General features: G+C 40.6%; 1 protein-coding gene across 2 annotated transcripts in view; it reads right to left on the bottom strand.

The window, feature by feature from the left end:
- Positions 1-4,186: 4,186 nt before the first annotated feature.
- The window catches only part of csgalnact1a (chondroitin sulfate N-acetylgalactosaminyltransferase 1a), a 37,289-nt gene continuing 28,610 nt past the window's right edge, over positions 4,187-12,865 (bottom strand). For both annotated transcript variants that reach the window (XM_076284622.1, XM_076284623.1), the window contains exons 6-8: positions 10,029-10,123; positions 9,460-9,541; positions 4,187-6,714 (exon numbers count right to left, since the gene is read on the bottom strand). In XM_076284622.1, coding sequence (XP_076140737.1) covers positions 6,425-6,714; positions 9,460-9,541; positions 10,029-10,123 — 467 coding nt within the window. In that variant the 3' untranslated portion in view covers positions 4,187-6,424. The remainder of the gene's footprint in view (positions 6,715-9,459; positions 9,542-10,028; positions 10,124-12,865) is intronic.

Raw genomic sequence — 12,865 nt, 5'->3', positions numbered from 1 at the left:
GGCATTGTTTTTCAGAAATGAAAAAAGAAAATACAAATACATCTCGATCCACATCGAAAATGAGATCACTTCAGTAATATGTACTTTTAGATTAACTTCAGGGCTTCTGGTTGTGGTCTAAGTTTAGAGCCACAGTTTTTGTAACAAGATGATTAGGACTAGCCTAATGTAGAAGACGTCACCAGTCAACTATAGTCCAACAGTGCCATCTACTGATCAAAGGTCTCACTTACATCAGAGTTGGTGAGGATTAATTTCAGTGTAGTCTTTAAAGGGGACATGTCCCAGAGTGTTGCATTGTAGCTGCCTGGCTACTTTAGCTCCGGCAACTAGTAACTCATACTGGCAGTAGCCTAGTTCTACTCTGTGACCTCGAGAAACGGAGATATGTGAAAAAATTGTGATGTGTGATTTCTCCTTTAAGTTTTGACTAGTTCTGTCCTTGTAAAGATGATATGTTATGGACTGGTCTGGTTCTGTAATGCCGCAAAAAGCTATTCATCACTTTTATGAGATCCTCCAATGAGTATTGTAAATGCATAGGCCTTGAAGCAAAGCAAACACCAATGCAAAGGCAGTTGTTATTATATTGTTATAATGTTATAGTTATAATTTGATTAGTAGAAAAAGTAAATATTATTTCTAGGTTTAAACTCAGCTTCAGTTGGACAAAGACAAATGGGCATTAAAATATAGAATAAGAAGTAACACACACACACACACACACACACACACACACACACACACACACACACACACACACACAAACACACATACACACACACACAAAAAGAAACATACCAACAACTACAATAGAAAGCAAAGGACAAATGGCCAGTGCATAAAAATGTGCCTTTGGCCTAAGTTTTAGAGTGGAAGGTACAGAGTCTACCACTATTAAACTCAACATTTCGAGAATAAAGTTTACATATTATATTAACTTTAATCTCAACATTTCATCTTGACATGTCCAAAACTAGTTTGGAGAGAGATTGACCACTCCGTTGGCCGACAACTCAGCCTACTTCAGAATCGAGTTTAGTAGCAAATATACTAACTAGTTTTGAATGTCTGAATAAATACGGAATGTCGAGCTTAAAGTCGACCTGATATTTCAACTTTATTCCCGAAATGTCGAGTTTAATGGCAAAAATATTTTTTTTCTTCATGTGTGGCCCTAAGACTCCGTCGTTCTTCTGTGATGTAGAATGGGGGTTGACCATTAAGATATTATTACATGGATCAGTATGAATAACCCGCCCAACCCACTCCCTAGAAATTAATAAACACATATCTAAAAATAAATGGCTATACCTAACGTTTCACTTGTACTCTAACTATATCTAGGATTGGCCGTGTTACAAGTATTTGTAGGCTAAAAGTAAAGCTACCTATTTGTTGCTGACCCAATGCTGCTTTTTCTTCAGCACAACACTGACTGATGGATTACAGTTTCACCCACAGCTGCAGAAAAACTGAGCAATCTGTCAACAAATTTCATCATGGCTTATCACTGTTGGGATGGTGCTATAAGTACAGACATCTGTTACAAAATTGATGAGGGCTTTCTGGAAGATGAAAGCTTTCTGAGCAAAGCACCGTTCAGTTTATGTGTGAATGATTGGAGCCTCATTCCCCATTACTTACAAATCCTTTCTCACACATTTATCTCTTCACAGCATCCATGAGGACACAGTTAATGGGTTTGGTTTAATTTTGACATTATATGTTTCCATCGTGCTTAATATAATGTTTTGCAGTACCTGACTTCCTTGTTACCTAGACTTTCAAGTGGTTCCTCATTAATCATTAGGCCTATACAACCCCAAAACAGAAAAAGTTGGGACGTTGTGTAAAATGTGAATAAAAACAAAATGTAATAATCTGCAAATCTCTTAAACTCATATTTAGTTGCAGAAAGGACACAGACAACATATCAAATGTCAATGACAAATTTGACTATTTAATGGAAAATATATGTTCATTTTGAATTTGATACCAGCAACATGTTTCAAAACAAGTTGGGACGGGGCTAACAAAATGCTGGAAAAGTTGTGTAATGATAAAGAAAACAAAAGGAAGAATGTTTCACAACTAATTAGGGAACTGGGAACATGATTGGGTATGAAAAAGAGCATCCCAGAGAGGCAGGGTCTCTTATAAGTAAAGATGTAGGGGTATTCATCACTCTGAGTAAACCTGTGTGCACAAATTAAACAATGTCATTTTAATGCTTCTTAACATGAAATTGTGACATATTTAGGGAGTTCATCATCTACAGGACATAATATATTAAAACATTCAGAGAATCCAGAGAAATCTTTGCAAATAAGGGAAATAGCTGAAAAACAAATTAGATGGCCATGATGGTCTTTTGGACCTCAGATGGCACTGCATCAGCACCAGACCTGTTTCCAGACCTGTCATTGTGTGGGCTCAGGAAAACCTCTGATAACCATTGTCTATATGCCCAGTTTGATACTCAATTCAAAAACTGCAGCCAAAACTGTAACAGCTAAAATTGTGACATTGAGACATGATACAGAAAATACCACCCTCTTATCTGGGCCTGAGCTTGTTTAAAATGGACTGAGGTAACGTGGAAAAAGGTCCTGTGGTTAGACCAATCATAGTTTGCCATTCTTTTTGGAAATCATGGACTCATCTGGGCTAAAGAGGAAAGGGCGTGTCCAAGTATCCAACCTATCCAACTTGTCTTAGTGCTCAGTTCGAAACCCAACATCTATGATGGTGTGGAGGAGCATTAATGCCTACAGCATGGGCATCTTGCACATTTGGCAAAGCACAATCAATTCTAAATTATGTATACAGGTTATGAGCAACAATACTGCCATCCAGGCAATGTCTTTTCCAGGGACGACCTTGAATACTTCAGGAAAACAATGAAACCCCATACAACTGAAATCCTATATCGGGGAGTAATGGGACAACATTTCATTATCAAAACTGTAGCAAATGGTCTCCTCAGTTCCTAAACATTTACAGAATTGTGTTAAATGAAGAGGTGAAGCAGCACAGTGGTAAACATGCTCCCGTCCCAACTTTTTTTGGAACATGTTGCTGGCATCAAATTCAAAATGAACATATACTTTCCATGAAATAGTCCACATTTTCATTTTCAACATTTGATATGTTGTCTATGTCCTTTTTGCTGCTAAATATGGGTTTACAAGACTTGTATATTATGACATTCTGTTTTTATTTGCATTTTACACAACGTCCCAACTTTTTCTGTTTTGGGGTTGTATATTCTGATGCTTACTGTCTAGAGAAAGTGAATGTAATTTTCAGATTTGCAGTAAGGGTGGTCAATTAGGTATCCACTTAAAGGGATAGTCCACCATTTGGGGAACACTCATTTTCCACCTCCCCTTGAGTTAAACAATTGATTTTTACCTTTCTCCAGTTCATCCAGCCGTTCGCCTGAATAAGAGTATAGTTCCATGTTAAATCAGCCTAGAAAATCTCTCTTTAATTTTCTGTTGGTCTTATTTTCTACCTTGAGAGGAGACAAGTTTTAAATAGGAAAATTACCGGAAATCTTAGTCACTTTTAAACGTGATGCTAGCAGGCGAGAAGCTAATGGTCTAATCCGATTCAATGATCTATGCTAGGCTGGAGCTAAAACTGGTTTCGCCAGACTCAGAGAACGGCTGGATGAACTGGAGAAAGGTAAAAATCAATTGTTTAACTCAAGGGGGGGTGGGAAATGAGTAATTCCCCAAATGGTGGAATATCCCTTTAAGTCCTCACTGGACCCATTATGTTTTATTTCATGTCCATACTTTTTTTTAACTTAAAAAGAGATCACAAAACTTCAAACATCTCCAGGGCTTTAAGCACACTAACTTTAACTGGCTATCTAAGTTAGCCAGTTAAAGTTAGTGTGCTTAAAGCTCTGGAGATGTTTGAAGTTTTGTGATCTCTTTTTAAATTAAAAAAAAGTATGGACATGAAATAAAACATAATCAGCACCAGCCATTTACATTTTGATATGTAATAAGTAGGTTGAAATTCAGGTTAGCAGAATGCATTAGTAGCCTTTAACAGGTCATGGCACCAGTTTGGGTTTAGTGAAAATAGTGTGGCTACAGTACATAATGTGCATCAGCATTTAAACACTTAAGAAAACAAAATATTCAATCAAAACCAAAACAACAACCAATACGAATGAACTAATCTTTCTTTATTTGAGTCTTTGACCCAATAAAACACAACAGTCTGTACTACAGTATAACTGAAACCTAATCTTCACACATATAGATATATATCTCAACCAGCAAACAAATGCAAAAGAAATTGTCTGATATTTCGTGTCTCTATTTTTTATAAAATAAAATTAAAATTAAATTTAAAAAAAGAAATACAGAGAGCAAAATGCATTTAATACAGTATTCAACAAAAGTGCAATTTTAATAAGTTAGATTGTTTTGTTAACAACATTTGGTCATCTATACAAAGGTACAGTGAAAGCAGTGCTTCAGCCAACACTGTAGCAGCACCCTGAGAATGGCACCTACTGCTGGGGACTTGTACACCAGACCAGCACTATGTCATCAACTCTACATATCTACTTCTCATGTCATGATCAAGCCAATGCCGTCGTTCATTATGGTGATATTGTCCAGTAGCTCAAACAGCAAAAGTCAACTTAATCATCACCCCCCCCCCCCCCTTTTTCAGTTATTATACTTAATATACTGTACATTTACAAACAATACTTTGCTGAGTACTTCTCTTTCCTTTTTGTAAAAAAAACAAGCAACGCTTGCAGACAAGGCAATTACAGTTTGGCACAGAGGCAAAATGGAAGCCAACACTATCATTCCACAAGGAGAATAGATGGTGTGTGTGTGTGTGTCTGTGTGTCTGCACAATCTCCATGAAAGCACAAGTCAGCAATGACCAGACATCGGTGAGTTATAGCTCTTTGAGCTCGTCGTCATTGTGTGTGTGTGTGTGTGTGTGGTGTTCCTGCAGCCATACATTATAAGATATATCAGTGTACATGCAGAAGAATAGGCAGACCTTTTAAAAAAAAGGTATTGTCACACACAGCCACTGCATTTGTTAAGATTTGAACAAGAAATGCTGTTACAGACTGTTTTCTATGTAGTCTTTGTCCACTTCTGTTCTACAGACGTTGCTTTTGTTTTATTCATGGTCTTGAACTCCCTGATTGACAATGGTATAGTCTAACCACTTCCTACTTTAGGAAGACACAAAAACATATTCTCAGCAGAAAATTTTTCAGTTGGCACACATTGACAGCTGACAATATGTGAACAAGCTGCACTCAATTTTTCAGTTCCTTTGTCTGTACACTGTAAAATGTGTCAAAAACTACAGCACATTTGTAGAGTAGCCTATATTATGCACACTTTCTGTATGTGAAAATTCTCTTTGTTGAAAAAGAATACATGGTCAGGCATATATAAATAGTTACAAGATGTCTTGAATAAAAAATAGCTACTTAAGCTCCACGTGGGCAGGAAATATGGAACACCAGTGAGCCATGTCAACGAAAATCGCAGTACTACAAGTGACAATAATATAAGTGTAGCAGTTTTCAAGTTCACCACGAATGTAGCAAAACTGTTAGAATGTAATTTCTTATAGTAGAAAAATCTAAAATATGTCTCAGCAAAATAAAATATAATACAATCTATTCTTTCTTTCTCTTTTCATGAATCCAATGAGTCTCACAAAACAACACTAGAGGGCACTGTAACCAAGGCTTCTACAGTCCTCCTAGTGGCCCTTGTTCTGTGTAGTCAGTCACAAGACAGCAGGCAGCCTTCAAACAAGTCTCACCAGCTACCATGCCAAACACGCGCTTAGCTTATACACTCAGTATAGCAATCATACCGACGGGCGAACTAGTGAAGTGAGGTTAACAAGCACTTTAGTCACAGGACTCTGAATTAAATACAGTCTTGACCTATTGACCTTTTTGTCTTACGGTCTTCACCTTTGATCCTCCAGTTTCCTGTCCATGTGTTACTTTTCTTGAGGATGGCAAACCTAGTTTCTTTGATAGATGTAAAATAACACCAAAAGCAAGTTTCTTTGAAAGTTTGGAAACATGTAAGAATAAGTGCATCTGTAATCTTCGAATCATTTAAGAGAGATCGCAAGTCTTCCAAACAGCACTCAGGATCCTCATCCTAAACAATTGTATTGTTACATCCCTTCTCACAAAGTCCAAAAAACTTTGCCTTCAACTCTAGTCAGACTTCCCAGGCGATTTTCACAAACTCCTTACATAGCATGTTAGCATGTGATGCTAGCTGTGTCGTTTGTCTTTGGAGCTTTGCGTGTGATTATCCTGTTGCAAGAGATGGTCCCAATCTCAACTCTCCGCACCCATGTCCACTGTCCGTCCGCACACCCGCGCACCCGCTCAGGCCTTCTTGGCACTGGTGCGCGCCCGCTGCTTGCGGAGGTGCGCGTCGATCTCGTGGCGGAAGAGCAGCATGCCCAGCTGACCGTGCGAGGCCTCGTTCATGGCCTTGGACTGCATGCACATCTTGTACTGGTCCGGCGGCAGCTGGTCAGCGCAGTGCTTCTCGTGCCACAGGTGGAAGAGGCCGCGGGAGGGCGCGCGCACCACCAGTAGGTTGCTGTGCAGGTACTTGCGGTACAGGTGCACGTCCTCGCCGCCCCAGCCCTTGATGTCCACGTCAAAACCGCCTGGAAGGGGGAGAAGACAGTTAGATGGTGTGTGCGCGTGTATGTCTGTCTGCCTGCCTGTGTCTGTCTGTGTATGTGTGTGTGTGTGTGTGTGTGTGTGAAAGAGGCTGATACATCTGTCTCTGTCCTGCAGTTATGTAATGATATATGGAAGTGAAACTATGTAGTTGTGTAATTGCAGCACAAGGTGTGGTATAGCACAGCACATGTATTACATTTAACAAGCTTGTTGAGCTGCTCTTTAATGTTGAAAAAACATGTAGTTGTCATAGGTATGTCATATTACTAAAAGTCTGTGTCATAGAATTCTGGGTTCAATGAATGCTTTCATGTATCAAAAATCAAACAAATTCAGACATTCATACAAAACTATGAGGTGTTTTAAAAAAAAGATTCTGAGGCCTCATTACAGAAGGGATATCAAACGACATAGAAAAGGAAGTTTATGTAATGTAATGTAAAGATGAAACTGCATTCAGTCAGTGTTCTATCATTATCTGAACTGTGTGAATGTGGGTAAACATAAACGTAAATAGTTTTGCTCCGATTTGTCAGTATGGGAGTGAAAAATAAACATGCCTGTCCTCTCAAAACAGCTCACGGGAACGTCATGCTCGTGACTGTTAAAAGCAATCTCCGAGTTCTCTAACATCAATATTGTGCATCATGACCACGACCATATCAATATACTTATATATCAGGAATGTCACGCTCTCCGGCTCCTGGTTAAGAGGAGCCAAAACAAGCCCACAACTCAACTAAAAACACATCCTACCCTGTTATCCTCATAGCAGTCACAATGTTATCTTGTACTGCCTTTACTCGTACATGTAGGGGCTTGCACAACCCCCCAGATATTCCCAAGAAGGGGGGCTGAACTAGCCTGGCGAGCCAGACCCACATTAAAATGTAGGGTCTGGGCACTCACCGTTCGCAGTGCTCAGTCCCAGGGGCGGGATAATCAGTTGTCTTTCAAATTCCCTCTGCACGCAATAGGACGCAATAGGATATTTGTTTTCAAGTAGCAGGGAATTCAAGCCAAACCGTTGCAACTCTGCCATCAATAATTATGTTAAGCCCACCAAACGATTCTATACACGATTTCAATGTCCTGATTAAGTTTCGATTTCTGGAGCTCACAAGCCAACGGAGAGTTGCTAGACTAGCCCTGGCTAGGGGCGCGTCTAGATTTCTAGGCTAGGGCTGAACCACTGGGCTGTACAAGAACCACTGTGTTGTACAAGAACTAGACACTGCTGTTGTCTATGGCCAGGGATTTAGTGTACTTGGTCACATTCAGAATGTCACATTCAGGTTGAGTGCATTTCATGCTTCTGTGGTTTATCAAATGTAGCATGAACCTTGATGGAGAGGGTAGCAATGTTGGAATTGCCAAGGTGATTTCAGCTTGAGAAAATGCCTGCATTTGCCACAATGGATGAAATGGGTCTGCAACTGACACGGATCCAAGATTAGAGGGGGATTTCAATAGTTGAGGGCGGTGAGTGACCAACAAACAGTTTCATGAGCATTCTTTTCCTTCAGAGATTATCAATCACTAGTGACATCTAAGTCACCCACACACTCCAGACAACCGATCATCTGTTCCTAATCCAGCAGCAAAGCCGCTATCTGGGAATTCGGAGGTCGGAAATATGCCGTACATAATCCCCAAGACTGCCCACGTATATTTGTTTGGGCTTTTTGCCTTTATTGCGACAGGATAGTGAAGAGAGAGAGAGATGGGATGGGATCAGGAAATGACTCGGGCCGGACTCGAACCCGGGGTCCCTGTGGGTACGTGGACCTGAGTGTGGTACGGGTGCTGCTGTAGCCAGTCGCACCACACGGTTGAAGAAACCCTAATACAAAACCTTTAGCTGAAGGGTCTAATGACAGTGAGGAATCTGTGAAAGGCAACAAACCAGGCACCAATAATAAATATTTATCATAAATACTTGTCATGTACATAAATTTACATGACTGTTTATTCAGCCCATGCTCATTTTCAAATCAATGCACAAAATAGGTGAGTTGTAACTGCAACAGGGGAAAGCCACTAAAAATAAATGTGAAATTGAATCTTTAATATAAATTTCTCTCACAACTGCCATAGAGTTTTTGGTACAAAATGTAAAAGGTAGATGCCATCAGGAAGAGCAGAGGAAAGTACAAGTCCCTCTTGACGTCCCCTCTCCTTTCTCCACAGCTGAGTTCATTTCACAGCCACTGCCTCAGTGGAAAGAAATCTCTCACAAGAACCTGACTAATATCCCGAGGACAAATAAGAACAAGCATACATCACTTTCACAGAGTGCACCGTCACATACAACCTGGAAATATCTGTTCATCTGAACAGGCTGGACAAAGACGGACTTAGTTGAATGAATACTACTTTCTAAATCTGTTTAATGCATTCAAAGCTGTTAGCTCAACATCTACATGGCAAGGATTTCACTGTGTAGGTGTTTGATTCCCAATTCCCAATGAAGAAGACCCAGCAGGGTCGAAACGTTGTCTTTCCTTTTTTCTAACATTAAATATGGGAGTTCAAGCAGTGTTGCAGACATTATATTTTCTCATAGGTGTTTGATTCCCCCAGGATTTGAATAGGCTGTGTCAAACTATAACAAAGGCTCTCCAGCACACACGGTGAGAAATTCTAATGGCTCTCCGCTTGTGTGAAAACACCATATCAAATATGGGGTGGATGTGGTTGGTAAAACACTCAGTGTGGATGGTTACCTATGTTGATAAAGTCGGATCGGTATTGGCACGTCATGCCAAAGCCAAAATCTCTCCAGAAGCCTGTGTCTTTCTTGATGACCTGTCCAAGGCAACACATACAAGTCCACCCGTTAGAGACAAACCCCCACCACACCTCATCCTTTTCATCCAAACATCACATTAAAACAGTTTACTCAGACAGGCTACACAGCACACGGTGTACAGTCGGGGCAAGACAAGCAGTGTCAGCTCCCTGCTGTGAGAATAATTTTGTTCCAATAAGTCCATCCCACGCAGCGACGGTTGCAGTTAATAACATAAACATTGGCCTCATTAAGAACACTGAATGTGATTACTTAAACTCCAGGAGATTTACTTACACCTTCAAGCTTCATATTTCTGCATAATGCTGCTGCCCTGCTGCTAATATGTAAAGCTTTCTGGAATACAGCTCAGGCATATGTGTAGTTACAATGGGGGTGGAGGAAGGAAGGGGTGGGGGTGGGTGATGTAGCAACTCACTGCTTTTTGATTTGATTAAGCAGCCTAACCAGATTAAGCAGATGCTGAGTTATTAAGAACATTACCAGTTGTTGTTCCACTGGAGGAATGTGCTCATGACTGCCGTAGATGACTGCAGGGTTGTACTGGCTGAACAGAACAGGGTAAAAGACCTTTTTACCTGGGAACCAAAGGAGAGAACACAAGACTGTTAGGCCTAGTCCACACGTACCAAACCGACCTTTTTTTCCTCCGTCTTCCCTGGAACCGTATCAAGAATATTTGCGTCCAAACGGATCCATCTCAACACGACTCAACACGTTACTTCATATCCTACGCCTATAGGTGGCACTGTTTCTCTTACAGAAATTGACCAAAGCTTGCGAGCTGTAGGCTATAAACAGACAGAATAGGCTAGGACGAAAATGGCTAGTGCAAGGAAACCAGAATTGTTTGTGTGGACTGATAGTGAACTGCCAAATGTAGTCAACTGTAAAACTAATACACTTCATTTTTACGGTTTGTGAAGGGTGCAGTCCCGTCCTTTATTTGGCTAACGCAGGTACAAATAATCTCCTTTACTTTCTTGTAGGATAGTCCGTGATACACATTAGTTTGGGCTATCATCGCAAATGCATAGGCTACTAAACGCTAGGTCTACCCAAGTTAGGCTATTCTGTCACCACATTTATAATATTGCTATAATACCTTCGTTAGTAACAGTCAATACTTTTGCCTGCATCAAATCGCGCATTCGCATTCAGTGTGCTACCATCGGCTTAACGTGAGTTCTAAGCGTCTTTGTATGCTTATCTGATTTCACTCGACTGTGAATGCATGTATATATGTTGTAAGACATGTAACATAAATGAATGACACTGGCACTACGCATAAATTAATGTAGCCTAAACTTACACCGCACTTTCCTAATAACTTAAGTTCTCTCGCGTCACTGACAGTAGCTAGAATGCATAAAAAAACACCGGGGAAAACAGTGTTCAGTCCACCAAGTCATAAGCTATCGGCGCTGCGCAGCACCAGTTGTGATATTTATCTTACGGAGTGTAATCGTAGGTAATGTAATGTATGAAAACTAGTATTGTTAGGCAATACTACAAGTGCAAGTCCAGGGCAGCTGAGGTGTGGCAATGACATCATCGCAAGCAGGATGTGCGGTTTCGCTGTCTAAACGAATTCAAACGGGCTACGGTTTCAGATTTCTCCACTCTGGGACCAGGTTTCAGAAAGGTGCGGTTTCGGGCAGTGCGTTTACAGGATTCGTTTGGACGCTCGGCCAAGACGAAGCAAAACCTCTGCGTTTAACCTAAAAAGCGTCTCCGTGTGGACGGGCCCTAAGTGTTAACTGTGGGCCTACTTTTGTAAAAGCGTTTAATGATAATACTGTCCTAATCAAGGTTTGAAAATCGGAGGTTCACAGGCCACTTTCAATATTCTGCTTTGCATCCGACTAATAGCGATTTTCATTTAACCTATGGCCTGTCAAAATAATCTTAGCATTCACAGTGCAAATTAATTTAGTATTTTACGCAGTGGAGAAAGTCACAGCGCACGGCAAGAGCGCCCAAATTCACCCATTCTTCTCTGTTGAACTACTCGCGAAGTAGCCTCATGACACAGACATTACATGTATCACATCACATGAAAGAGCTTTTTCTTAGCTTTTAAACGATGTTAGCCACTAGTTGCTGTGATAAACGGTTCGCGAGAAAAGTAACTTTAATTTAATCAAATTATTATACAGTTCTGCGCCTATCTTCCTACCCATTCATCTCGGTGGAATGCTTTGCGAAGTCTTCCCATATACAAACAATACATACAAACCATAAACAAACCTTACCGAACACAAAGGTGTAAAGCAGCCGGACCGCGGTCCGAGTCCGGACCGTGACGTGATCCTATCCGGACCCAGACCATAGCCTAATTTAGATTTTTACGTAAGATTTCAAACCTGCGCTAAATGTTTCGTTGGTTAGGATAACAGCATTTACTTCAGGAGATTCAGGAACCATCATTTCGCTTGCTGCTACTCAGCCAGTGAAATCTGTGAATTCTGATAAAGTCGAGTCAGTGAGTACTATGGAGAAGAGACTGATAGCCTGAAACGAGCGAGGAGAGGAGACGGGACGAGAAACAATTAGATGGATATCTAAGTTAACGATAAGTAAGTTATTTTCAAATCATCGATTGCTCAAAGAGGAGAAAGCTAGGCAGCGAGAACAGAGATTTATGTAACGATACGGGGGCAATACCACGCAAAACTGTCACGTCCGTAACGCCAACTAAATATGGATGTGACAGTTTTGCGCGGAATTGCCCTGGACCTCTTCTATATATTCTGAGACAGGCGATTTTAAGCGCCAATTTGAAGCACCTCTACTAGACAAAGCATATTTGAGCAAGCATAGGGTAGGCTAGGCCAGGGGTGGGCAAACTTTTTGGCTCAAGGGCCACATTGGGTTTTGAAAATTGGCCGGCGGGCCACACAACCCCCCCCTCCCCCCGACGACACACGCCTAAAAAAATACATTTTTTATAGCCTATAATTTAGTATGAAAAGTATTTGTTTTAAAATAGTGCTAATTTGTTTTAAAAATACTGCTAATTTTATGCTGTTAAACAAATGTATAAATTGTACACTATCGCTTTAAGACAGTCGCTTTAATTCACGTTTATTTCTCAATGATCTTCTGCCTGCTCCACTATGGCTAGTGCTGTACCTACGGCTGGGCCCTCTCACAGTTTTTAAATTGTCAGTAGTGGGAACTACTGTTGCCTTCATGATTTCCTTTTAAAACTTTCTTATAAGGAGGAGATATCAATTATCAACAATCACAAGCCAGCTGGAACCTGCGGCTCTCTCTCCCTCTCGTGAGTGCAGACGCTTTCCCAATTAAATGGATTG

This window comes from Alosa pseudoharengus, unplaced genomic scaffold, assembly GCF_046254945.1.
Source record: "Alosa pseudoharengus isolate Yale_2024_CS ecotype anadromous, Long Island Sound unplaced genomic scaffold, YU_APseudo_1.1 YU_APseudo_1.1_scf_14, whole genome shotgun sequence".
Taxonomy (NCBI): domain Eukaryota; kingdom Metazoa; phylum Chordata; class Actinopteri; order Clupeiformes; family Clupeidae; genus Alosa; species Alosa pseudoharengus.
The sequence above is the reverse complement of the archived record's forward strand: the minus strand, read 5'-3'. Positions and strand labels throughout refer to the sequence as shown.